This window comes from Phascolarctos cinereus, unplaced genomic scaffold (genome assembly GCF_003287225.1).
Source record: "Phascolarctos cinereus isolate Bilbo 61053 unplaced genomic scaffold, phaCin_HiC Scaffold_3;HRSCAF=262, whole genome shotgun sequence".
Classification (NCBI taxonomy): domain Eukaryota; kingdom Metazoa; phylum Chordata; class Mammalia; order Diprotodontia; family Phascolarctidae; genus Phascolarctos; species Phascolarctos cinereus.
In genome coordinates this window covers 2,191,823-2,218,714 of record NW_027555736.1, presented here as the reverse complement: position 1 = coordinate 2,218,714, position 26,892 = coordinate 2,191,823, and the positions used below count along the sequence as shown (strand labels likewise).

General features: G+C 45.2%; 1 protein-coding gene across 1 annotated transcript in view; it reads left to right on the top strand.

The window, feature by feature from the left end:
- The window catches only part of JAKMIP3 (Janus kinase and microtubule interacting protein 3), a 172,694-nt gene that overhangs the window by 65,561 nt on the left and 80,241 nt on the right, over nucleotides 1-26,892 (top strand). The window contains 4 exon segments of the mRNA XM_078150682.1: nucleotides 4,048-4,545; nucleotides 20,368-20,583; nucleotides 22,291-22,410; nucleotides 26,606-26,752. Coding sequence (XP_078006808.1) covers nucleotides 4,048-4,545; nucleotides 20,368-20,583; nucleotides 22,291-22,410; nucleotides 26,606-26,752 — 981 coding nt within the window.

The window sequence follows — 26,892 nt, the reverse complement described above, 5'->3', positions numbered from 1 at the left end:
CTTGATGTCTTGAGAGACACTTTATTGTGAAGAAGATTTTATTCCATGCAATCAAATGCTCTTTTGCAGTAAACAAACAATAAACATAATGATACTTATATTTTTCACTTCTTTTGGTTAATTATGAAATGGTAAAGTTGTGCCTCATTGCTGAATATTCCTTTGAAAGCCTCATTGTTCTTTACCAATACCCTCATCGAGGATGGCCCCAATCTACAACCAAAGGGCCATAAGGATTACCTCAGAAGGTTTTGTCTGGATACAAAGGTGGGTGTAACGTCAGTAGTTACTGAGATGTTTTACTTTGCCTCTTTTGGTATTAATAAGGTCCCAAATTCTTTATATACATACACACGTAATATATACACACACATGTATACATATACACACATACATATATGTATATATGTAGATATACTATGTCATTAGGTGACAGTAGGTAGAGAGAGCACAGGGCCTAAAGTCAGGAAGATCTGAGAATATCTCTGGCCTCAGAGGCTCACCAGCCATGTGATCATGGCAAGTTATGTAACCTCTCCCTGCCTCAGTTTCTTCATCTCTAAAATCGGGATAATAGCAGCATCTACCCCCCCCCAAGGTTGTTATGAGGATCAAATGACCTATTTGCACAGTGTTTTGCAAATGGTGCTAGCTAAATGTTAGCTCTGATTATTAATTTACAGGTTTAGTATCTAATTAAACTGATAGCACTCTACCAAGGTCAGGTTACGTTATAGCACCAAACAAAAATAATAGGCAAATTCATCTGTAGGAACAAAGATCAAGAATCCTAAGGGAAATGATGGGTGAAATGGGAATGGATAGGGCCTAGAATAACCAGATTTCAAGCTATTCCATGAAGCCATAATCACGAAATGCAGGTTAAAATACAAGTCAAAAAAGATTGATCAGCGAGCAAGATGCAGAAGTGATCAAACATAGTGACTTAGTATTCAATAAAAGTCACAAATACAAACTACTAAAGAGGGTAAGGACTTTATCTGACAAAAACTGCTAGTCAAAATTGAAATCATTTTGGCAGAAGTTTGGTTTGGACCAACAACTTACACCACATACCACAATAAACTCCAACCAGATACATGTCCTAAATGTAAATGGTCCCATCACCAAAAAAAGAAAAAAAGGAGGAGAATTCTTAAACAAGGGATACAGGGAATTGTGAAAGAAAAAAGAAACTGTTTCAATTACATAATATTAAAAAGCTTTTGCTTAAAAAAACTCAACGTATCTGGAATCAGAAGAGGCAGCTGGATGGATAGAGCACTGGGCCCCCAAATCAGGAAGACTGAGTTTAAATCTGGCTTCAGGCCCTTAATGGCTGTGTGACCATGGACAAGTCATTTAACCTCTGTTTGCCTTAATCCACTGGAGAAGGAAATGGAAAACCACTGCAGTATTTTTGCCAAGAAAACCCCATGGACAATATTGGTGTGCTATGACCCATGGGGTCACAAAGAGTCAGACACAACTGAATGACTGAACGACAACAGAATCAGAAGCAAAACTATTAATTGGGGGAAGTAGTCTTCCCAACAAATATCTCTGTTAAAGATGTGAGGTGCAAGATCGTGGGCTGTTACTGACATATATAATGAAGATCCTTCTGCAGCAGCCAAGTAGTCAAAGGATAAAAGCAGGCAGTTTCCAAAAGTGTGGTTCTAACCACAGACAACATTCACATAGTGCTTTAAGGTTTGCAAAGCCCTTTACATCTGTTTTCTTATGCAAACTATAAACAACTTTGTAAAAATAAAAAAAGTTCCAAGTTACTACTGATAAGTGATATACAGATGGAAGCAAAGCTGAAGTTTCATCTCATGCCCATCAGATTGGCAAAGATAGAAAGTGGTAATCATAGGAAACACCAGGAGAACTCAGACAGGCATCTGAACTCACTGTAATTAGAGTTGTGCATTAGTCCAGTATTCTGGGAAATAAATAGAAATTCTAAAAAAATTAGTGAACCCTACCCAACCTTGAATCCAGAGGTCCCATTACTGGCATAAATCCCAGAGTGGTCCAAGGTGTGGACAGGGTAATTTACCAAATTATATCCTGGACTACATTTGGTAGAAGCAAAGCCAATGACCATGGATTGGGGAAGAGGTGCTCAAATTGCACATAGATGCAATGCAATATTATTATGCTTAAGAAATGATGAGTATGAAAAATTCAGAGAAACTTAGAGAAGATGGATGTGTACTAACTGATGGGAAACTGCACAATAACACATGGAAATATGAGATAACGTGATAATATAAGGACAATAATGATATTAATTAGCTAACATTTATATTGTGCTTATCATGTGCCAGGCATTGTGCTAAGTTGCTTCAAATATTCTCTTTTGGACCTCACAACAATCTTGGAATGTCGATGCTATTATTATCTCCATTTTGCAGATGAGGAAACTGAGACAAACAGAGGTTAGGTGACTTGCCCATGGTCATACAGCTACTAAGTGTCTGAAGCTTGATTTGAACACAGGTCTTCCTGATTTCAAGCACAGAGCTCTATCCACTGAGCCATCTAGCTGCTTTATCAAGGTTGTGACACATTGTGATGTCAGAGGACTGAAAGTGAATAACAACAATTGCTAGCTAGTTTTCTATAGTGCTTTAAGGTTTACAGAACACTGGCAAATATTTCATTTTATCTTCACAGCAACCCTGGGAGATAGTGCTATTATTTACTCCATTTTACAGATGATAAAACTGAGGCGGATATTGAGTGACTTGCTCAGCTAGCAAGTGACTTACTATCTAGACAGCTGGTAAGTATCTGAGACTAGATTCCAATGTAGCTCTTCCTGACTCCAGCCCTAGCTGCCTTTGGGTAAAACATGTCTCCTTCCTTTCAACAGTGAGGTGGAGAGCTGTAGCTATATATAGAATGAGATGTACATTTGGAAATGTGGTCACTGTGTTCCTTTGTTTTTCTCTGCATCAGAGAAGCATTTTCCTGAGGATGGAGGTCAGTGCAGCTGCCACCCTGGCCAGACCTCTAGACTTGCAGGTGGCACATTGGGGAAGGGCACTGACAAGCTTCCAGAGGAAGGTGACCACAGTGGGGAAGGGCCACAAGATCACTTAGATAAATGACCTGAGGAGGTAGAGCCTGGAGCAGAGAAGATTAACATAACTGAAGGGCTGGAGCATAGAAGGGTAGATGTCAGATTTGTTCTGCCTGACCCTAGATGACAAAGCTAGGAGCTATGGGTAGAAGGCACAGAGGATACTTCAGCTGGGTGTAAGGAAAACCTTCCTGATCATCAGAGCTATTGAAAAGTGGCAGAGGAGGTGGGAGGGTTTCTTGAAGGCGTCAAGGCCACTTATCAGGGTGGGGTTGTTCTTACAGTTGGAAGATTCTTATTCACAGGTCTAAAGACCGGTTTCCTGGCCCCTTCCCAAACTGAGATTCTATGGTTTTGTGGAATGGATTGTCATCTGGCTTGTCAGTGGTAGACACGGGCCAAGAGCCCCGAGTCTCCTGACTCCTAGGGCAACAGTCTTAGTCTTCCACCAGGTATTTCCTTCTTCTTCACATAGCCTCACCTGGAATGCCAGCAGTAACATGGTGGATGTGGACAGTTTACATGGACCAGTGAAATCGGCTAATTATTTATTGTAAGAGAGATCATCTATCCTGTCAATTTTTTTTTCCTATCATGGAATGTGGTTTCTAGCACAGAATACATACCACGCTATGTACCAAGAATCGACATTGCCAGAAGTTCCCTGGCACTGTCCATGGTGACTCCAGGGTCCATATTTGTTTTGACAGCAGACTTTCTCTCACTGCATCTTTCTATGATGTTTTCACGTCATGAATTTTAAAGGACGGCCACATCCTATGAGCTGCCCATGTGACTTTGATTCTTCCCTTTGGGTGGGAAAAGACCCAAGTCAAGGCTTTCTCGTCTTCTAAGACTGTAGCCTCCCACAGCTGTGCTCCCAGTGGCCGCCCCCTTTAATGCGGCTGTCGCGTTCACAGACGCGCCCTAATGTCCTTCTCTCGTTTCTTCAGGTCAGTAAGGCCGAGCGGGAGAAAAACCAGGAAATTCGGCAGGTGAAAGAGCACGAGCAACATAAAAACACTGTGCTGGTGACGGAGCTCAAAGCCAAGCTCCACGAAGAGAAGATGAAGGAGCTCCAGGCGGTCCGCGAAGCGCTCCTGAGACAGCACGAGACGGAGCTGCTGCGCGTCATCCGCATCAAAGACAATGAGAACCAGCGGCTCCAGGCGCTGCTCAGCGCGCTCAGAGACAGCGCTCCCGACAAGGTCAAAACCGTGCTGATTTCCGAAGCGCGGGAGGAGGCCAAGAAGGGCTTTGAGTTCGAGAAGATCAAAATGCAGCAAGAGATCTCGGAGCTCAAGGGAGCCAAGAAGCAAGTGGAAGAAGCCCTGACCATGGTCATCCAGGCCGACAAGATCAAAGCTGCAGAAATCCGGAGTGTGTATCACCTTCACCAGGAGGAAATTTCTCGAATCAAGAGAGAGTGTGAAAGAGAGATCCGCAGGCTGGTATGTGTGGGGTTCTTGGTTCCTTTTGGGGGGGGGCGGGGAAGGAAGGAGGGGCTGAGGGGTGAGGGAGGGGCTGGAAGGGTTCTCTTTGGTTTCTTCCTCCAGCTTTCTGCTCTCTGTGCCGGTGATGTAGTCATTTTAGTTTTGAAAACTAATGAGATGCAAGATATGGTCCGAAAAGGGAAGATCAGTTCTGACAACTGAGTAATGTAGGGCCTCCCACAACTGAGGCGTGGCCTTGGCTGCTTAGAAATGTAGAAAACTTAGGCTAACTTTCTCACATCTCAATTATGGGCCCCACACTTCTCCCACCAAATTTGACCAACCCTTTCCCATTTCTGGGTTTAGCTAGTACGGGAATCTTCAACACTGTATTTCCCGACAAAGTCTTTCTGCCTTAAGACCAAACAGCAACAGAAAAACCAGAAAATCAGGGCAGCTAGATGGTGCAGTGGATAGAGCATTGGGCCTGAAGTCAGGAGGACCTAAGTTCAAATCCGGCCTCAGACCAAACACTAGACGCTAAACTAGCTGTGTGACCCTGGATAAGTCACTTAACCCCAATTGCCTAAAAAAAAGAAAAAGAAAAAACCAGAAAATGCATGTTATTTCTTAGAATCTTGTGACTCTACCTAAAGGTAAGTGATGTTTAATATCGCATGAAGTCCCATTTTGCTAAGCATGTAAACTTTGAGATTTTCAGTTCAGTACAACTCCATAGTTGAACCTCTAGTTAAAACTAAATATATGACTAATTAAAACATATTTAAAGTAATGATGCTTACAATTCCTTTGCATTTGATTATTATTACCCAATGTGGTTTATAGTTATGAGTGAAGGATTTTTACAAAGCAGGAAGAATTTAATAGATATTCAGCAAAATGATGGCAGGGAAGCTATTGGATTATTGTCCCTGGCAACTTTGGGATTTTGTTCTAGGTATTTCAGTAGCTTCCGCACCTATTAACATTGCAGAGGCACACTCATTCTATGATGAGATTCGGATGCTCTTTCTAAGGGCAAGGTGCCAATGACTGGGGAAGGGAATGCCCTGGTCATTCTCAGTTAAGATTAAACTAAAGATTAACCTAACCTGCACTGTCCCTTTGATGATACCTTGCACCAGGCCTTTGAGAAATGCGCACTCATCAATGGCACTGGGACTTCAGGATTGGCCTCTACTGACCTTCACATTACTGGAGCACAGGGTAAAGATCAGAACTGCTGGACAGCAAAAACAGCTTTTTAAGAAAAAAAATAAGTTTTAAGTGATAGCTTTTGTTTTTCGCATCACCATCATTTCCATCAGTTTGCCTCACTCTCCCCTTCCCAGAGAGCCATTTCATATAGCAAACAATGAGTGTATGTGTGTATACTACATACATATATACATATATATATATATTTAAAGAAGAATTGAACATAACCGGTCAATACATTGAAAAAATCTGAAAACATGTGCAATGTGTAACACCTGTGGGTTTCCCATCTCTGCCGAAGGGTGGGCTAGAGGTGTCCTCTCATCATTGAATTTATTTTGTGTTGTTCTCTTTTAACTTCTTGGTGAGTGGTTGTCTATTCCATCTTCATTGTTATCATTACTGTGTACGTTGTTTGCTCTGCTTACTTCAGTTCTGCTCTGCATCAGTTCATATGGATCTTCTCATGCTTCTCAGTATTCACCACATTTTTCATTTCTTACAGCACAGTCATATTCCATTACATTCATGTGCCACAATGTCTTTAGTCATTCCCCAAACAATGGGCATCTACTTTGTTTTCAATTCTTAGATATCACAAAAAGCACTGCTATAAATATTCTAGAGTATATGGGAACTTTCTTCTTGTCAATGACCTTTTTGGGTATAAGCCCAGTAATGGAATCTCTGGGTCAAAGATTATGGGCATTTTAGTCACTTTATTTGCATAATTCTGAGTTGCTTTCCAAAATGGTTGTACCATTTTACAACTCTACTGACAACATATTAGTGCACTTACCATTCGGAAGCTCCTCCAGCATTGACCATGGCCATCTTTCTTCCTTTTTATCAGTTTTCAGAGTATGACCTGAAACCTCAGCTTTGTTATTTGCATTACTGTTATTATTACTGACTTGGAACATTTTTTCACATGGTTGTGAATATTCTCAATTATTCTTTTGAGAAATGTTTGTTCATATCCTTTGACCATTTATCTATCAAGGAATGGCTCTTAGTTTATATGTATTTGTTAGTTGTTTGTATGTCTTGGATGCCAAACCTACATCAGAGAAATCTGATACAAGACTTCTTATCCTAGACACATTCATTCAGCCTGCATAGAAGCTTTTCAGTTTTTATAGTTAAAGTCACCTATTTTATCTCTTGTGATCGACTCTATCTCTTGTTGGGGTAAGAATAGTAATAGGATATACTAAGTGGAATAGCAGATAGAGTGATGGGCCTAGAGTCAGGAAGACCTGAGTTCAAATGTAGCCCCAGACATGTACTAGCTGTGTGACCCTAGGCAAGTCACTTAACCTCTGTCTGCCTCGGTTTCCTCATCTGTAAAATGAGGATCTTAATAGCACCTACCTCCCAGAGTTGTTGTGAGAATCAAATAAGATTACATTTCTAAAGTGCTTAGCACAGTGCCAGGCATATAGTAGGTGTTATATTAATGCTAACTTTATGTTTCAGTAGTAAAAGTAGTAGTAGTAGTAGCAGCAGCAGCAGCAGCAGCAGCAGCAGTAGTAGCAGTAGCAGTAGTAGCAATAGCAGTCATAGTCATAGTAGCAGCAGAAGCAGCAGCAACAGGAATGTCTTGAGTCCAGATATGAGCTCAGACTTTCGTGATTCCAGGTCCAACATTCTATCCACTGTGCCACCTAGTGGCTGCACTCAAATAGCTTCTAAATACTACAAATAGATTCTGTGTGTAGATGGCTCACCTACACTAAGGAGAGTCCTCTTCGGGAAAAGGAGAGGGAGTCTATGATGTCATGGAGGCACAGTGCCTGACGATTGTGACTCCAAGAATACCATCAAGGACCTCCTGAGTTTCTGCCTTAAATCCTGATGTGATATGAGCAACAGAAAATGCTGTCTCTTTAGAACTGGAAGGGCTGTGAGAAACCATAGGATTTAGAGTCAGAAGACCCAGGTTCAAGTCTCAACTCGTCCACTTATTGTGTGACCTTGGACAAATCATTCCACTTCTCTGAGAATTTGTTTTCTCACCTGTAAAACGGGAATGGTAATACTGGTTCTACCTGCCTGTAACAAAGTAGACATGAGGAAAGCATTTAGTAAATCTTGAGGTGATTTTTAAAATGACAATAGTGAGCTATGATTATTGTATGGATGAAGAAAGTGAAGCCCAGAGAGGGAGATGCCTTCAAAGTGTCACATATTTACCCCATAGTGGAGCCACTCCAATTCAACTCAGTCTAAATCTTTGCCCTGCCCACTACTCAGTACCTTTCCTGAAGTTTTCAATGCCTTCTGTGAACCCAAACCAAAGCTCTGGGTTTGTAGAGATGAGGTTCAGTCTTGGGATTGAAGGCCCTTTTGGCATGAGCCTCTCCCCTTCCCCCATGCTTTCACCAGAGACTTCAGAGCTCAGCTGTGCCTGGTTCTCAAAAGGAAGGGGAATAGGAAGGACCCTCAGACCCTGTGCTAGCAATGTAGGACTTTATTTTCACCCCACAGGAAAAGTACAAAGTAGCAGAGATTTAGAACAGGAAGAGGCCACAGAGACTATGTAATGTGTGCCCCCCATTTTATAGATGAGGAAATCGAGGCTGAGAGAGGAGGAGCAAAGTTCAGACAGGAACATCAGTTCTCTCATTCCAAAGCTAGCCTTCTTCCCTCTGGGTCATGAGCTTGATTCCATGGACAGTCAAGACCACCCTTTCCTCTCTCCTGAGCCTGCACTGCCCTCTGGGATCTGACTAGTCTTTGGTCATATGGTGCTTCCCAGGATTGTAGCCCTCCTACTGAGGCCCAGCTGTATTGTGTGTGCAGGAAAGAAATGTGGCTGTGTGACTTTGGGCAAATTATTTCCCTATGGGTGTCCTTCGGGGCTCTGTCCTGGGACCGCTTGCCCTCTAGCCTACCTTTCTTGGTGATCTTAGCTGCTCCCCTTTGTATGCTGATGATTCACACGTTCATATCTGTTCACCTCCAAACTTGGCTCTCCAGCTGCCTTTCAGGTATCTTAAACTTGACATCCAGTTGACATCTTAATATGTCCCCAAAAGAGCTCATTGTCTTTCTCCCTAAAGCCTCACTCCTTTCCTTCCCTGTACTGTACGAGTCACCACCATCCCCCCAGTTCCTCAGGCTCACAACCTAGGAGTCATCTAGTGGGTACATCTAGTGGGCACACCATTACTCCCCACATCCAAGATGGTGCCTGCAACTTCTCTGGAATATTCCCCGTTCTGACACTGCCGCCGTTCTAGTGCGGGTCCTCACCATCTCACACCTGGACTATCGGAATAGCCTGCTGGGGAGGTTCGCCTGCCTCATCTCACCCCGCCCCAATCCACCCTCCATTTAGCCACTAAAGTGATTGTCTTCAAATGCAGGTCCAATCATGTCACCTCCTGAAACTCCAGTGGCTCCCTGTCATCTCTAGGATCAAATAGAAAGCTCTGCTGGGCATTCAAGGCCTTCATAACCTAGCCTCCTTTTACCTTCCCAGTCTTTGTATGCCTTAAGCCCTGACATGTACTCTTCAATACAGCGCCGCTGGCCTCTGGCTGGTTCTCCACCAGGGCATTTCATGTTTTGGCTCCCGCCATTTTCCCTGGCTGCCCCCCATGCCTGAGCTGCTTTCCTTCCTCATCTTTGCCTTCTGGCATCCCTAGGCTAACCCTAAGCCCAAGCCTAAGCCTTCAAGTTCCAGCTAAAATCCCACCTTCTACCATAAGCCTTTCCCAACGTCTCTTAATTCTAGTGCCTTCCTGCTACATATTCCCAGTGATGCTGCATAGAGCTTGTTTGTATATATGTGTTCGCATGTTGTCTTCCCCATTAGATTGTGAGCTCCTGGAGGGCTCTCTTTTGCCTCTTTTTTTTTGTATCCCAAGCACTTAGCACAGTGTCTGGAACCTAATAGGAGCTTAATAAATGTTTATTAACTGATTATGCTTGCGTTTCTACATCTGTAAAATAAAAGAATTAGATGTTCTCTGTTCCAACTCTTAAGTACCTATGATTCTGAATTCTGAGATCCAGTTCACAAATACTGAAGCATTTAATTCCATTCAAATCACCACCAACACCATAACCCATTATAGTCCTAGGTGAGAACATCATATCCGGCATTCCTGAACTTGATGAATTGAAGCATTCATTGCCCTGCAACATTTGCATTTCAGGCAGATTTTAATGACTACCTTTGATTGTCATCATTGCAGGAGTCAGCTTGGCCTGCTAGATTTGGAGTTAGGAAAGTCTGGGTTCAAATTCTGCCTCTGACACCTCTTACTTCTTCATGACCTTGACGTTTCTGAGCCCAAGGAATCGTCACCAGCAGCTGTTTGCACAAGTCTGCATAAAGGTTTTTCCACTGTTCAATAACACAGTGGAATGTGAGGAGCCCCTGAGTGGCCTCTAATTTCAGGATTACTCTTTTGCATTGGCCACTCCCATTTTCCAACTGGATTTTCTGCAAATGGTAGAGAAAGGTTTGGCATTTGAGTGCTTGTGCCAAGGGTGAGCCTGACACACAACCCAGTGCTTGAAATAATCCCTCCTCCTAGTCCCATCATCAGGGCCCAGCTTTGAATTGTTAACATCCTTCCTGTAGTCTGGTGCTAGGTAATTGCACCCAGGGCTCTCTGATGTATTATTCAAGCATTTGAATGTGTGGGGAGAGGGCGGGGAAAGGGATCTACACCCCCTGCAGACAGAAAGAAGGCTGCATTTGATTCCATCCCAGCCTTGAAGAGGAATAGGCTCATGAAGTGGGAATGCTGAGGTTTAGAGGTTTAGGGGTGCTGGGACCCCAAAATTATGCAGGTTTCACCCTAATGAATTCGACCCAAGCCTTCTTTCAGCCAAAGACAAAGTTCATTAAAGATCCACCATATTGGCCAGACTCTTAAGGAATCTGAACATTTGTGAGCTATTGACTAGATTATAAGAATCTGAGCCCTTGGCTAGCTTCTTAGGAAATCTGAGCACCTTAATGGAGACAAGATGGACCTTATATACAGAAAGACTGTGGGAGGGATCTAGAAGTGGCCAAGTAGTTTGGGTTGCCTGGAGGAGGGGTTTAGGGAGGATCTTGATGGGAGTAACTAGGAGATAGAATAGGGTCTAGGTAGGATCAAGGGTGGGAAGTGGCCGGGGCCATTGGGAGGTAATAGACAATGGAGGGCTGGACTAGGTTAAGGGTAATGGAGAATTGGGAGACTGGGCAGAGGGGATAATGAAAGGCCAGTCGATAGGATTAAAGCCTCCAGCGAATGCTAGAGATTTGGCCATATGGGAAAGTCTCGGGCTTTTCCTCTTTGGGGTCTAGATCCCAAGGACATGGTCTTTTCCTTTTAGGGGTTCAGATCCCATCCCCATCAGGAGGGGATGCTCTGGAACCCTCCTCCCCCAGCCCTGTCCAAGCAAGCGTCTCTTAGGCTCACATTCAGACACATGGCTAGCTCCACTGTTTGCCCTCTCTGGTGCCTTCTTCCATTCCCTTGACCAGGGTTCTCCTCTCTGTAGTAACCCCAACAATGAATGTGAACTGACTCCCCAGCTAGCTCATGCAGCATAATTACAGCTGGCCTTGCGAGAGTATTGGAAGGCTCCCAAAACACTTTATAGACATCTCAACCCCAAAAGCAGTCTTGGGAGGTAGATCCCATTGTTATTATCCTTGTTTTACAAATGTGGAAATCAAGGCTCAGGTAGACAAACTTACAGAGAGTCACACAGCTAGCAAGTGTGGGAGGTTGGATTTGAACCCAGGTCTCTTCTTTCATCCACATTGGCTCAGTTCACTTGAGTGATCCTTTCCCATTTGTTAGCACCAACTGTAGTGGGGCTCCCTGCCCACCTGGTCCCAGCTGCCCTCAGTTATAGGGCCAGTTATAGGCTCAGTTATAGGGCCAATGAATTCCTCCCATGACCTTCCATCTGCCTCCCCCCAATCCCCAGCAGAGCTCTGTCCTGAAGTGTGTTTTCTGAGTTCCACTGTATTATACAAGGTCGAGGGCCATGCTGGAATGATGTTCTCTAAAAAGCCCGAAGTCCAGGGGACAGTTGGCACCAAATAGTCAAATTGGATGGTTTGAGAGGAGAAAACAAAGCCCAACCCTTTGTAAGTGGTTGAGGGATGGATGACCAATGATCAGTTCCAGGTTTGCGTGCTACCCGCCTATTCCCCCATGCATATACATGCACACGTAGATGCACACATCTGCACACACAATTCCCCTTCCTCTACTTCTCCAGTGTGACTAGGTCTGCAAAGCACCTTCTCCCCACACCCAGGGAGAGCTGTGCCACCCCACAGTCCAGGTGGGGACAGTTCACCCAGTCACCAGCACAGTGGCATCTGACCCAGATGTGATGCTCAGACCCTCAGCTCTTGGTCCAGCTGCCTTGCCCAGAATATCCAGAGAGGGCTGCAAGGGACATGGGGCAGGCCTGGGCTGCAGCTTTGGAAAACTAAAACAATTAGAAAAGTCTTTCAAAGAAGCCTCTGCCTGGACTAAAGGCTTAAGCAGAGAGATCTGCTGGGAAAGCTTCCCCTTCCTTTGCTTCTTGCCTGGGTAGGATGGGGGAGTGATGACTTCTCTTCTGGGGGGAAGTCAGCTGGAGCACCTGCTCATAAATCTGGGAGTGCCTGTGATACCAGTGGGCACGGGGGTGCTGCCAGGTAGAGACAGTGCCAGCTAAGGCCAGGATACAGAAGATGGTGGCCCACAGGACCTGATCCACAAGGGCAGCTGGGGCAGTCAGGACTTGGCTCCAGCCCTACTCCTGTTCCTTCCTTACTCACTGTGTGACCTCAGGCAGGCCCCTCCCTCTCTGTGCCTTAACATCCTCATCTGCAGAATAGGGCATTCCACTGGGCCAGCTTTCCTTCATCAGGGTCACTCCAGTCCATCTGATTGCTCCCAAGATAAATGCTGGATGCTGCCCTTTCTTCTAGATATTTCTAGGCATCTCTCATGCCTTCAGCAGGTTCTGGGCAGAAACTGGCAACCTTCATGAGACCTAAACTTTGCTAAAGAAAGAGGCTATGAAGAGGGTGCTATTGAGAGGTGGTGAGATGGCCTGGCGTGAACTGACTCCCCAGCTAGCTCCTGCAGCGTCATTACAGCTGGCCTTGCAAGAGTATTGGAAGGCTCCCAAAACACTTTATAGACATCTCAACCCCGAAAGCAGTCTTGGGAGGTAGATCCCATTATTATTATCCTTGTTTTACAAATGTGGAAATCAAGGCTCAGGTAGAGAAAGAAACTTGCAGAGAGTCACACAGCTAGCAAGTGTGGGAGGTTGGATTTGAACCCAGGTCTCTTCTTTCATCCACATTGGCTCAGTTCACTTGAGTGATCCTTTCCCATTTGTGCCCACCCCTGCTCCTTACTAGTAGTCACCCTGGGTGAGCCCCTCCCTTCCTCTGGCGTCAGTTTCTGCATCCACAAGTTGGGAATATCATTCCCAAGCCAGTATTGGGAGCTCGAGAGGCCAAACTCAGTACTCGAGCTGTCTCACATTTAAGCCCAAAGAGACAAGCCTCACTATGTAGCACCCATTAGTCTGAGAAAGCCTCAAGGGACTGCACTACAGTTCCCCTGAGTGCTCAGAATAATTCACACCTGCAGAGAAAGGACTCTCAGGTTGGCAGAGCACTTTGCTCCGAACAGCCTGGTGGGTTGTGTTCAACCTTGGTACCACTTTAGAGGAATTGGTGAGCTGGAGAGGGTTGGAAGGAGAAAGCCTGGGCTGGTGAAGGGTCTTGGCATGATTGCACACATGGCCAGTTGAGGACCTGCCTGAGTGTGTTTAGCCTGAAGACTACAGGGCTGTACCTGTCCTCAGGTCCTTACAGGGTGTCACATGGAAATGCTAAGGTTCTGGGCCCATGAAAAGGGTGGTTCTTGTTGACTGTCTCCACCCATGATGCTGACTGTGCCCCAGAGGAGGCTGACTACGGATTCGTCATCAGTAGACTTGTTCTCTCCACTTAAAGGAAGCTGTTCTCTAGTCCTAAAGTGCAGAGGAGCCATCCTTCATTCGGATCTACTTAGCTGCATAAGTAAAATAATTAACATCCTGGATACCACCAGCTGAGCCAGTTTTTCCAGGTGGTTCCATTTACCCCGTTCTGCTGATTTCTATGGTTTCCTATCTATGGACAGATTAGCAGCCATGTGGAATATTATTAGTCCTTCCCATTCTGTGTCTAGCCATTAATGTGCATCTGTAAGGTGGCCTGGGCCATGGGCTGTGCACCACTCCTGAGAAGGGGAGGAAAGGGGATATGGTCAAGGCATCTTTTGAATACTTGTGTGGTACATGTGTCTAATTCACATGCCCATAGAACAAAAAAGCACAGCCTACCTCTGCTATCATGAGTCCTGGAAGGCCAACAAATTACAGGCAAATGGAAATCCCATCTTCCCAATTAAAAAAAGAAAGTAATTCATAAAGACCTTGCCTCCAGCCCGGCTGTTGAAAGACCCATTACAGCAGGATACCAACATCTTTCAGCAATTAAAACAACATAAAGAGATTGCTGTGCATATCCAACTCAGCCCTTAAACACCACCATTTGCCTCATGGGAGGTAGCCCATAGATCCAGCTGCCATTCTTCCAAGCTGGCTTCTATTTCACAAGAGTGACTTAGATCAAGCAGAAGGCAGCCAAGTTTGTAAGAGGGACCTGATTCTGAAAGCCAAGAGAAGAAATGAGGACCCTATCTACCCTTGAGTCAGTTTTCCTGTGGATTTCTAGGTATCTGAATTTAGGACCACAGATTCAGAGGTAGAAGAGACCTTAGAAGCCATTTAATACCACTTGTTCATTTTGCAGATGAGGAAACTGAGGCCCAGAGTGTTAAGTGACCCATGGATGTAGCTGGCAAGGGCCAGATATGAGATTTAAAGCCAGGGCCTCTGACCCCAAACTCAGCACTTGCCTCTATGTGAAGACTTGTTTTATCAGTCGCCAAGATGCCCTTGGACTCCTGATCCTTGTGAGTCAGTCCAACAGGTTTTATTTTCCACATTGTTGAGGTGGAATGAAAATCCTTAGCAGGTTCTCACCAGTCATTCTCTTAACAAGCATTTAATAAGCACCTACTGTGTGCCAGGCCTTATGCTAAGTGATGGGAATGCAAAGAAAGGCAAAAGACAGTCTCTGCTTTCAAGGAACTCGTGGTCTAATGGGAGAGACAATAAGCAGATAGATGAGTTTGACCAAACTATAGACAAGATCAACTGGAGATAACCAACATGGTGAAAGCACCAAGAAAAGTCCTTCTTCTTGTGGAAGGTGAGACTTTAGCTGAGACTTACTCTGCCTAAAAATCTGGCTCCTTCATGGTCTCAGTCACTCACAGAATCAGGGGACTTGTAATTGAATGGACCATGAGACCAGGCAACCCAGCCCTTTTATTTTGCAGGTGAAAAAATGGATTCCTGGAGCATTAGACACCTGTCCAAAGTCACACAGATAGTGAGGAATGGCTGTTGATTACCTGCCTCTCTCAGGGTTAGTGTGGCAGTGAGCTTCCACACATGAAGAGGGCTTCAGAACCACGAAAGACTTGGCTGCAAGCATGGACTTCTCTGTCCATCCCACAGTTACTGCCCAGTATAACATTTCTGTAATGCTGTCAGGCCTTCCAAGCACGTTCCTCTCAGAAGCCCTGGGAGGGATTATTGTCTTGTACTTCCATAAACAACCCTAGAGGTCATTTGGCTCAACATCCTCATTTTACAGATAAGGAAACTGAGGCCCACAGATGGGACAGGACTTGTCCTGGCTCAGAGAGACAAGAAATACTTGAGGTTAGAATTGGGTCTTTTGACTCCAGGTCTGCCTTTCTACTCCACAGGACACTGCCTCCCCCATTATTTAATATTACCTTTTGACCTCCCCAATAATAAAGTATGTCACAGACCTCTTGAAAAACCATTGGTGTGAAGGCCACATTTTCTTCTTCAGAGGTTTTCCACTATCTGTCTCTAGAGCTGGAAGGGACTGGCGAATTCAACCAGTCTAGGGAGGGTAAGTGCTTTATTTGCCCAACTCATGGAGATGCAACCATAAGCAGAAATAGCATGGCAATCAAATCCAGGGCCCTTGATTCCATATCCATGCTGCCCATTATCTCTCTGAGCCTGAGGCTCTGCATCTAACTTCCAAAGCACCTTCTCTGAGACAAGCTAAGGTAAGTAAGAAAAGGTAAGCAAACAAGTAGAGGGTCAGAGCAACTGAGAGAGTCAACTGCAGTGGGGGGGAGCAAGTTACTGAAACAAATGGGAGAATAGCACTGGTCTGAAGGGAAGGTGGTGGTGACTCTGTACATGATGAGATAAGAAAAGGGATTTGAGGAAGGTTGTCAAGTTATTAAGAAGTGATCATTGACTATAAAAAAGTATCCATCAGGTCTGAGATGTAAACTTGAAGAAACAAGGCTGAAAATCTCTATGTTATGGAGAAAAATTGGGCAGTGACTTGACTGAAATATGCAGGGTTTCTCCCTCCTGGAGGAAAAGGTGAAAGAGTGCCTCTCCAAACTCTAGGTTGTTAGGAAGAATGGAAGATTCCTTAAGAAAACAGAAGCAAGACTTCAGTGGAGGAAAAGGAGAGGATCTGAGGTAAAGGAGGGAAATGTGACCTTTATCTGAATGATAGAAGTGACAAGTGAGCTCCACAGAGGAGAAACAGAAGGAAAGGGATACATGTGGAAGATGAATTCATAAAACAGGTTTGAGATCTTCAAGAGAAGAGAGAGGGATATTCTAAGGAAGAAAATTCTTCTTGTCCTCCCGAGAACGATATGGTGATTTGGCAGAAGATGTCAGGAGAGAGATCCCCTCATAAAGGGAAAGAAGAGAATGAGAAGAGGAGAAGGCAGATGCACTGTGCAGGGGTCCTGAGGCAGCTCTTTGTAAATGTGGCACCAAGGGAGGAGTCTCTTGTCTTCCTAGACCATGAATCCAAGACAGATCAGAGAACAGACTTATCCAAGTGGAATTCAACTGCCCATTTATGGTGATTCACATGGACACACAGAAGGAACTTTAAAAATGATCTATTATTACGAAGTCTTGGGCCAGAAACAGAAGAGCATAGTGGCCCAGGTTGTTTCTCCTTCACTTTGCCTATTGAAGAAAATAGACTCAGAATAGAAAAATTAACTTGGAGAGGGAACAACTGGCTAAGAAGGGAGACTCTGAAAATGGGCTTTGGATTTCTGGATCACAGCTTACAAAACAGGTTGACAGACTCCTGGCCAGAGATGAAGTACAGACAGAAGGGATCTGCCGGACATCCTGCAAATCTTATTAAAAAGACTTGAAACCAATAAGGATTGAAAAGAATTTACTGGAGTGGGCAGAAGGGGAAGAACTGTCTGGAAAGAAGATGTGGAGCTTTATTCAGGTAGACCAAGACAGAAGTTCCTGGAGCTTCTGTATATTGAGGAAGAACAGGTGAGGTTCTGTGTTGATCAGTGGAGTGAGCTCTGAATCAGAGTCCAGTGGCAGGTTGATGGTGAGCACTGCACTTAAGAAGATACAGGCTTGGATCCTGCCTCAGACACTAACTGGATGTGTGACCTTGGGAAAATCACCCCCACCCCACCCCGGCCTCATTTCCCTTATCTGTAAAATGAGAGGATTAGACTCAATGCCTTTGAAGGTCCTGTGAGGTAGGAGATCGGAGCTCAAAGACTAGTTTGGAGATGAGCTATGGGTGTGCTCATTGGGGAGTTACCTCACTCCTCAGCCCCAGTTTGTTCATTTGTAAAATGGGTACAATAATTACCACCTCAAGAGAGTGCTGGAAGGAGAGCACTTTGGAAACCCTAAATGATCTACAAAAACAAGGAGTCCCCAAAATAAGAAAGGGAAACAAAGGCAAAGTCTTCATCTTCAGCTCCAAGCCCAGAGCGGGTCCTCCCTTCCTCTTCTCTATGAAGTTCAAACTTTTGGCCACCACACGGTTTGCCTATTTTGTGGCAGGGTTGCTCTCCAGCTGCACGTTAGCCAGTCCCTGCACCTGAGAATGCAGTGAGGGGGCCATACCTGGCACAAACCTGCAGTACTTATGAATATGCATAGACTGTCTGGCAAGGAGGCTGTTAATGGGGATCAGATCGCCTGTTGGCGCATGTTCCAGGAACACACACACACACACACACACACACACACACACACACTGCAGCAGTGGGCACATTGGCCTGAGAAACCTCAGCATTTCCAATTTCACAAAGGGTGAGCTGTGTTACCCTGGCTGGGAGCTTGGCAAAGATTGCAAAGTCAGCAGTAAGCCATGGTTCTTTCTTAGCCACCCCTCCCTGTACTCATAGTTCTCCTCACCTTTCCATTTGCTTTGATTGTCAGGAAACTACAGAGAGATCTTATTCTATTTGACACTTCCTGGAGCTGGGAGTCTCTTTGTTTGCTCCAATGGGGAGAGGGGCCAGGTTGCCTCTGAGCTGCCTGTATAAACCTGAGGTGGGCATGTCTGTTGAGCTCATCTTGTGTTTGCACCAGCCAATAATGTGAGACCTACTCTGAAATTTCAGTTTCTCAGACATTGTAGCCCTTTATTTCAAAGCTAAATTCAGCAGATGGCTCTTTCTTCACAGTTTTTAGAAAACTCAAGTAACAAATAAAAGTCCAAACAATTCTGTTTCTGTTTCTTTTTCTGCTCTGTCAATTGAGGTTAGATTTTAAACTAGTTCATCTGTCCATCCATCCATCAGTCCATCCATCCATCCATCCATCCATCCATCCATCCATCCATCCATCTATTTACTCATTCATTCAACAAACATCTAAAAAGTCCTATGAGGGGCCAGCCCCGGTGACTGACACTGCCCTTCATTGCTGTTGGGGAGACTGTAGATGAGGACCGCTATCATAATTGAGCCCCAGGTTTTCAGGCTTCGTTGATGAGAGTTGCTGCTGGAAGCTTTCTCTTCTGTGAGAAAACCCCAGTTGTTTTTCTATTCTCATTGGGAGTGTCCCATTGTCCACAAACAAGAGCAGCCTCTGTTGTCACCAAAGCAGAGGCTGGGTCGGGGGGGCCTTCAAGAGAAGCTGCCTATAAAAAGGGGTGGGCCCTTTTGTCTCCCTATCAGTCCCTGCAGTAGGAAGAGTTTGTAGGAAACTCTCCCATTGTGGGACCTTGTTGGGACTACTGATCCTATCCCAGGACAGTGCCCTGGCCCTTTGGGAAGTAAACCATTTGTCTTTGGCTCTTGAAAGTTCTTGAGGGAGGCACAGAGGGGGAAAGTGCTGATCCAGTGGGGGATGCGCAATGGAATGGCAAGACCATTATTCATGGAGGATCCTGCTGAAACAGCCAATTTAGAAACAATGGAATTCAAAATCAAACTTTCCCTGGATATGATTACTATGTCTTCTAAAGGCTTAGGGCTTGGTCCCGGCAAAGCTGCAGGGTCCCCACCAGTGCCTTCTTCCCTCCCCTAAATCCCCTCCCTACCCAAAGCTCTCACACTTTCATATGGAGTAATTATTTTTAATGCCACAAAGTTGGAAGTAGCTTTCAGTCCTCAGCTTTTATTTGTTGCCTTCATAAACAACTTGTTTTCTATGTGGTCATCTGTGAAATGGGCATACTGTGCTCTTGCTGAAGATGGGAGGAGGTTAATTGGCAAAACAGAGAGTGCTACAGAAATTGGAGTGGTTACTATTATTCAAAACCACAATATTTTTTATAGTAGTTGGGGTATGGCTTACTGAGATCATGTTGGGGGCTGGTTTCCTGGGATGTTTTTATGGTAGAGAACCCCTAGGGAGCAACCACCCTCCACCAGTGTAGCACTCTACACTGCTCAGTTACATCAAGTCTTAGAGTGGCCTGAGGCCCTGGGGGGTGGGGTTCAGGCAGCTTGCCCAGGCTTACCCAGCTGGTGTATGTCAGAGGCTAGCATTGAAGCCAGTGTTCCTGACTCAGAGGTCTGCTCTGACTGCACTAAATCAAGCTGCCTCCTTTGAAAATTATACCGTATTTATACTTAAATGAATTTCCAGGCTTTGAGCAGAGATGAGCTAATGGTAAGGCAGAAGGGTTCCCCCAAAGCCTGTGAGGGGGAGGGGCATCAGAAAGGCAGTTGAAGGTTCCAACTTGGCCACCTCTAATCCACCAAGGACCATTGGCAAAATGCTTATGTTCTGTTGAGCTTGGATTAAAACACCTTGAAGCTGAATGATCTGAAAAAGAAAATGGCCCCAATTGAATGAATGAGCCAAGATAGGTCTGGGAAAGGTTTGCTTCAGATTGCTGCTCTGAGGGTTTGTGCAGTCAGACTCTAACAGGGGACAGTGGCCACATTCACAGGAATCACTGGAGAATGCATTGATCAAGAAAGGAAAAGAGGCCCAAGCTGAATTGCTCCCTTGCTCCAAGTTGGGGCCAAACAAGTCAGTGCTGAGACCCCAAGTCTGCCCAGAGAACCAGGCTGCCTTTATGACAAGGTGTCAGATGCCCACATAGAAATGGAATACGGTTGCCTTGGGTACCACTCGGGAGGCTGCTCCAGGGCTCTCCTTCCTGTTTCTATGGTAACTGCAGACCTGTACCATGCATGGGTGTGTGACTGTGTTTTGTTCTCCTTGTAGATGGAGGAGATAAAGTTTAAAGACAGAGCAGTCTTCGTGCTGGAGAGAGAGTTAGGGGTCCAAGCCGGGCATGCTCAGAGACTTCAACTCCAAAAAGAGGCTTTAGATGAACAGCTATCTCAGGTCAAAGAGGCCGATCGGCATCTGGGCAGCCCCAAACGAGAGCTCCCTTATGGCAGTGGTGCAGGAGACGCCTCAGACCACTCAGGAAGCCCTGTAAGCACTTCCCCACGGCCCTGACCCAAAGTTGCAGCCGAGAGCCAGGAACATTGAGGAGCTGCAGGACAGCTGCCCACTGGGGCTCGCACCTGCTTCCAGGAGGGCTCTGACTCCTTGGGGTTTGGTTTGGTTCATTTTGGTGGAGAGAGGGATTTCTTTTGCTTTTGCTTTCTGACTATTTATGCAGCTGAAACGATGGCCTTCACTTGGCAAACTGCTCACTGACAATGACAAATTAGATTTTCTAACTGCTGGTCCGGCAGGATGCTAACGGTGGTTGCTGGTTTTCAGAATTCTTTTCTCTGCATTCCTTGCAGCCCTCAGAGAGCTCCGCCTCATTTGAACATCTCACCCACCTCACCCACTCCATGCTGCTCTAGGGACTTTCGCCTTGCCGTTTGAGGGAGGGGACTGACACGCTGCCCACTCGCCTTTGCTGCTCTTTGGTTTGTTTTCATGCAGGCCTCTCGGGTCCTGAGTCCCTCCCGGTTACTCTGCCCAATGCCCGGCTAAATGATGCTGTCATCTTTCTGCTTCTGCCTTGATTGGCTAGTGAGTGGGAGGATTGCCAGGCAGCTGACCTCACTTGGCTGGGCCCCAGCTTAGCCCTGTCTTCATTGCTGACCATCAGTGAGATTTCCCTGGTTAGCATTCTGGGGAGCAGCAGCTTAAACCTGAGGGTCCAGAAGTGCCCAAGTGGTTAAATCCCTTGTTCCCAGCCTCTCCTGCACCTGTTGACTGAGGAAGTCCATCTCACTGTCCAGTGGCCTCAGGGACATTGATTGACGTTGAACCAAAAGCTGTATTTCTGTTGGATAAGATCCCAAGATGGCAACAACATGGCAGTTATCAACCTAATTAGACCTTGCCCTGGCTTGGAGAACAAGAAAAACAATTTCTCCCCCTGGTGCCAGTTAGACCACAGTGCAAGTTAAAACACTGGAATCAGGTTAGAGAGAGTTCTGGAGGAGCGCCAAGAGCTGTTTTTGTGGGCCCCTTAGGACAGAAGTTCTTAACTCTTTTTTGTTGTCCCGGACCCCTTTGGCTTTCTCCTGTGATGCTTATGAGCACTTCCTCAGAATGGTGTTTTTAAATGCCTAAAACAAAATACATGGGATTGCAAAGGCAACCAATTATATTGAAATGTAGCTCTCAAAATATTTTCAAAAATACGTTTATGGGCCCCAGGTGAAGAAGCCTTGGCTTAGTATCTCCACCCCTGCCAGCAGCACATACACCTTTGAGGAAACAATTTATGTGTCAAGGTCCTCAACAGAAGGCCAACTTAGCTTTGGACTAAATAGGAACCCAGAATTTCTCCCTGGGCCAGAAAGTGCAGTGAGGCCTCCCCAGATGGAGAACACTCAGTCCAACAGTGGCAAACATGGCAAACATTGGATGAACATTCAATGTTTTCATTCATGTGTCTGACTTCTGTGATATCTGTCCATGCACATGCCCACCTCTGGCATCTGCCTTCTTCCCTACATCTCTGCTCTCCTTCCATTTCCATTATCATCTTGCAATCTGCAATGACATAGCGACCTCAGTTGCATCCTTCTGGGACCATAGCCATGAGTTACTGGGACTCAGATCAGAGCATTAAAAAGAAATAGGATGGTTTCCTTGGAGTGGTCTGGGGTGTGGGGAATTTGGAGGAACCCAGGCCAATGGCCAGTTATTTGCAGTTGATTCTTGTTTCAGGAACAGCAGTTGGATGAGAAAGATGCCCGGCGCTTCCAACTTAAAATTGCTGAGTTAAGTGCAATCATTAGGAAGCTGGAGGACCGCAATGCCCTGCTTTCTGAAGAGAGAAATGAGCTGGTAAGTTGAGAGTGGCCTTTGGCTTAGCACTGGGCCTGGGGGGACATGAAGCCCTGCTTTCATCCGATGTCTTTATAGCACATTTGAGTGCTCTGCGCTCTCTCTCTCTCTCTCTCTCTCTCTCTCTCTCTCTCACACACACACACACACACACACACACACACACACATGATTTCCACAACACTTTCTCTCTACTGATTTTACTCATGGCTAGATATACTTGGATCTGAAGGATTTCCTAGGGAACAGAGATGAGGCTTAACGTGCCTGCTCCCAGGGGGTAAAACTCTGAGCTACATGAGTAGAAGTGTCAGAGAAACAAATTTGGGCTTGATATCATGGAAAACAACCTAATAATGAGAGTTAAGGCAAAGGAGGATGGATTGCCTCAACACTTCCCCTCACTGGGAGTCTTCAAGCAGGCTGAACAGCCAATTGTCTAACATGGTGTCGTGAGGCATTTTTTTCAGTTCTGGTTTGGATGAGGTGGACATTGAGATCCTTTCCAACTATGAAACCCTGTGATTCAATGATGAGGCCAGGAATCTCTAACTTCTTGGTGAAAGAAACTACTTTCCTCCCAAACTCTGAAAACCACTTGGGTTAGGGGAGAGGAGGAAACAGGAGGGGAATAGGAAGAGTTGGGAGGGGCAATAAAGTCCCTAAAGATGAGCAACTCTTCCCTGGAAATCCTGGGAAATTTTAGATACAGGAATGTGGTTAGTGTAGTAACAACAACTAGTTTAAAAGCCTACTAGATAAGTCTCTAAGATTCTTCCAGTCTGTCCTGATCTATTGTTTGGACATGCTTCCATTAGACATGGACTTTTGCCACATGAGATGATATGCTGCTCACTGAGAATTTTTTCTGAGTGGTCCAGACGTATATCTTCTGCTTGGTGATGGAGAAAGGCCCAGACCTAGTTCTTCCCTTTGCATCCCTTTATTTCATAGAGTGGGATATGATCTGAAACATCCATAGCTGATCCTGAATGGTCCAGAGTTGGTTTTGTTCATGGTGCCCCAACAGCATCTCCACTACCCCAGAAGCACTGGCACTGACCCTTCAAGACAGCCATTGCTGAACTTGATGAATGCTTTGGCAGAACTCAAAGTTTGAGATTGACCTTATTAAGCAACTCGTCACCAAAGGCTATCATACAATAAAACATTAGAGAATATTCCATTCTTCTGGCAAGCATAGGGATCCAGCTGTTCTTAAAAAAAAAAAAATGGAATTATGCTAACAATTCCTGAGCTATACACATCCTGGGAACTAGTGATCTCATTACAGGGTGCTTGGCTCAAGGTAGACAGACAAAAGGAAGTGTCCCATCTATAGAAGCCTGTCTATGACAGCCCTTTTTTTGTGGTGGCCAAAACCTTGAAGCCAAGTATAGGTGCTCACTGATTGGATAATGCCTGGACAAAATGAGGTGTGTGAATGTAATGGGATATATAAGGAATTCAGAGAAACTCATGTAGCTTTGCATGAATTGATGCAAGAGAGAAGCAAGTAGAACCCAAAGAACAATATATGGAGCAACTGCAAAAACTAAAAAATAAACAAGAAAACGAGATGGCAGACTAGGATTCAATGCAGTGACTTGTCATGATCTCAGAGGAATGGCAGCAAAGCATTCCTCCCCTTGTCAGAAAAGCGTGGTGGACCATCCATGCTTTGATACAAGGCCATATTGTGAGATGACAACAGTGTTTGTAAAAAGCATCAACAAAGCATTTATTTTCTTAACAGTGTAGAAAGAGGCTCATTTTCAGACTGTATGGGCTCCAGACCACATTTATAATCCCATGCAAAAGTCCCATGGGAATGGTCAGGGATGGCAATTGTCAGCTTTCTGTTCTGTGGGTCTGATGAATCCACATTGTATATGGTCTACTGCTTGTGCCATCAATCTGGGGAGATCTGACTTCCAGCTCCTGGCATCATTAGAATCAACTGCCTCTGAAATATCCAAGTTAGATGGCCAGGAGGTCGTGATTCTGACCTTAGAGCCCAAATGAGATGAGAATGCCTGGCCTTCTCCCTAGTCCATGTTGGATCATGAGCTTCTCAAAATGGCCCACTGCCTGAAGCTGAGGCGAGTTCTCCTTATGAAGCATCTGCTTTTAAAGACCCCCACTGAGGGAGCACTTACTATATGTCCACCAAGCTCCACATGTGTGAGCGAGCTTCTAATGTTTCACTAATGCGATGGGATGTCTCATTCTGGATGAGATGGATGATCCCAGCTTTTAAAGGTGGCTAACCTCCAATATGGCTTAAGGAGCTGATGGGAGAGCAGCCTAAAGAAAATCAGAAATTTCAAACATATTGAGGGTGGAAGGAGAATCAATATAGAGAGAATACATGGTGAGAGGAGGATATTGTGGGAGGGACCCATCATGAGCCCCACAGAGAACAGCACAAAGTAGATGAGACTAAGGTAAGTCCCAGAGTTGGTCATGTGCTTTCTGACTTTGGGTCCTTTGGATTCTTCCCACTATTACTTCACAGTCATCCAGCTAGGGCAGCTAGGTGATGCGCTCAGGAAGACCTCAGTTCAAATCTGGCCTCAAACACTTACTAGCAGTGACTCTGGGCAAGTCACTTAACCTCTAATTTTGTCAGTTTCCTCATCTGTAAAATGGGATAATAATATCACCTAGCTCCCAGGGTTGTTGTGAAGACCAAATGAGCTAATAATTGTAAAGTTCATGGTGCATGGTAGGTGCTATAGAAATATAAATATTATTATTATTATCCATTATTCTAATCCATATTATTACTTGGCATATTATTATCCATTAGTTATTATTATTATTGTCCACCTACCAAAAGAGAACATATCATTGCTGTTTTTGGACATGATGTTGATGGACAGGACTTGCTGCCAATTCTCTGCTCACCTCCTCTCATTGATCCCATGGGAGGTCCGGGGCCCTGTGCTCTGTGTTTGAACCGTGCACAGCAGGCAAGCGTAACTGCAGGGCACAAAGGTCGTGGCTGCTGCCTTTTAGAAGAAGCCCGCTGAGATGTTATTGCTGACAAAAGCCCTGGGCTCTACTCCTGTCCTTCCTTCTTTGTCACCCGGCACCAGAACTTTGCTCTTCATAGCCTCAATTTCCCTATCTGAAAATGAAGCTGATGGACTAGGAAGTGTTAAGCCCCTTCTAGCTCTGGGTCTGTAACCTTTGTATTAAGCAACTTATCCAAGATCTTCCCCTTTTGACTCAGATCCAGCAGGGGCCACTGGGATAAAAATAAGGTGTCCTTCAGCAAAATCAAGTCTGACCTCAGCAAAGATGACTAAATTGTAAGGAAACTCAATGGAGAAGAAGGGTTGGATTGGATTGGATACCCTAGCTGCTGGCCAGGAGGCAGCCAAGGCCAAGTAGAGCCACCCAGGACCCAAAGCTTAGCCTCAGACTAAAGTGTGAGGCATTGGCAGGGTGAACCCTGGCCTAAGTGAGAGCCCTGACCTTCTTCTCCATGACTATGTGCAGCCAGAGGCTGGAGTGCAGCTCGAGGGAAGAAGGATGAGGTCAGTTGAGGCTTGAGTATGTCTAACACACTCAATGCAAAGCAGAGAACCTAGAAAGTGAGCTGGAAGTCGTGAGGCAAGAAGCTCTTTCCCCTGAAGTGTCCGCATAATCCTGGTACAAGTGGGCTGTTTTCTAAGAGCATCCTTGGTTCTCCACTTCTGCTAGGATGTGCACAGATGCCACTGTTGAGCGCAACTGCTAGACTGTGTGTGCAGTGGCATCTGTGCCTTCTTAGCCCTGACATCCCTGAGGAATGTTCTGAGTGGGCTGGCTTCTTGTGCCTGGTGACCTTTCCCTGTATTGCTCCCTGGAAATAATAGGATTCTGACTACTGGTAGCACAAGAGGGAATAGTAATAGCAACACACTGCCCTTGCGCTTTGTTGGCTCCCCCAGGTTTCGCTGAGTTCCTTGCCCAAAGTAATTGCATTCAGTTCAACCTTTGGGGAGGGAGTCACAGGGGGCGGGGAGCTCTATGTGATCCCAACACCTTCAGAGCTGAGTCTTTTACTTTTCATTGGGCTACCCGAGCATTGTGTAGGTCTAGCCAAAGTTCGCTTAAAGTAAATTCTCTGGATATTTAATGAATGTTACTGATCTATCTCTATCTTCCTTATTTTTCATTTTGTGGGACCATTTTTCTATTTCAGCTGAAGCGCCTAAGGGAAGCAGAAAGTCAGTATAGACCCTTGCTAGACAAGAACAAACGCTTGAGTCGGAAAAATGAAGATTTGTCCCATGCTTTGCGAAGAATGGAAAACAAACTGAAGTTTGTAACACAAGAGAACCTAGAAATGGTAAGATGGCCTCTGTCAGTTTCCCATCTCCACTGAGGCCATGGGGGATGATCAGGGCTTGTCATCAGGGTCCCAAATAAGCACTAGGATTTCCATTCACTTAGTTGCCATTGTACCCTCTTCTCTTCTAAAGAGCATTA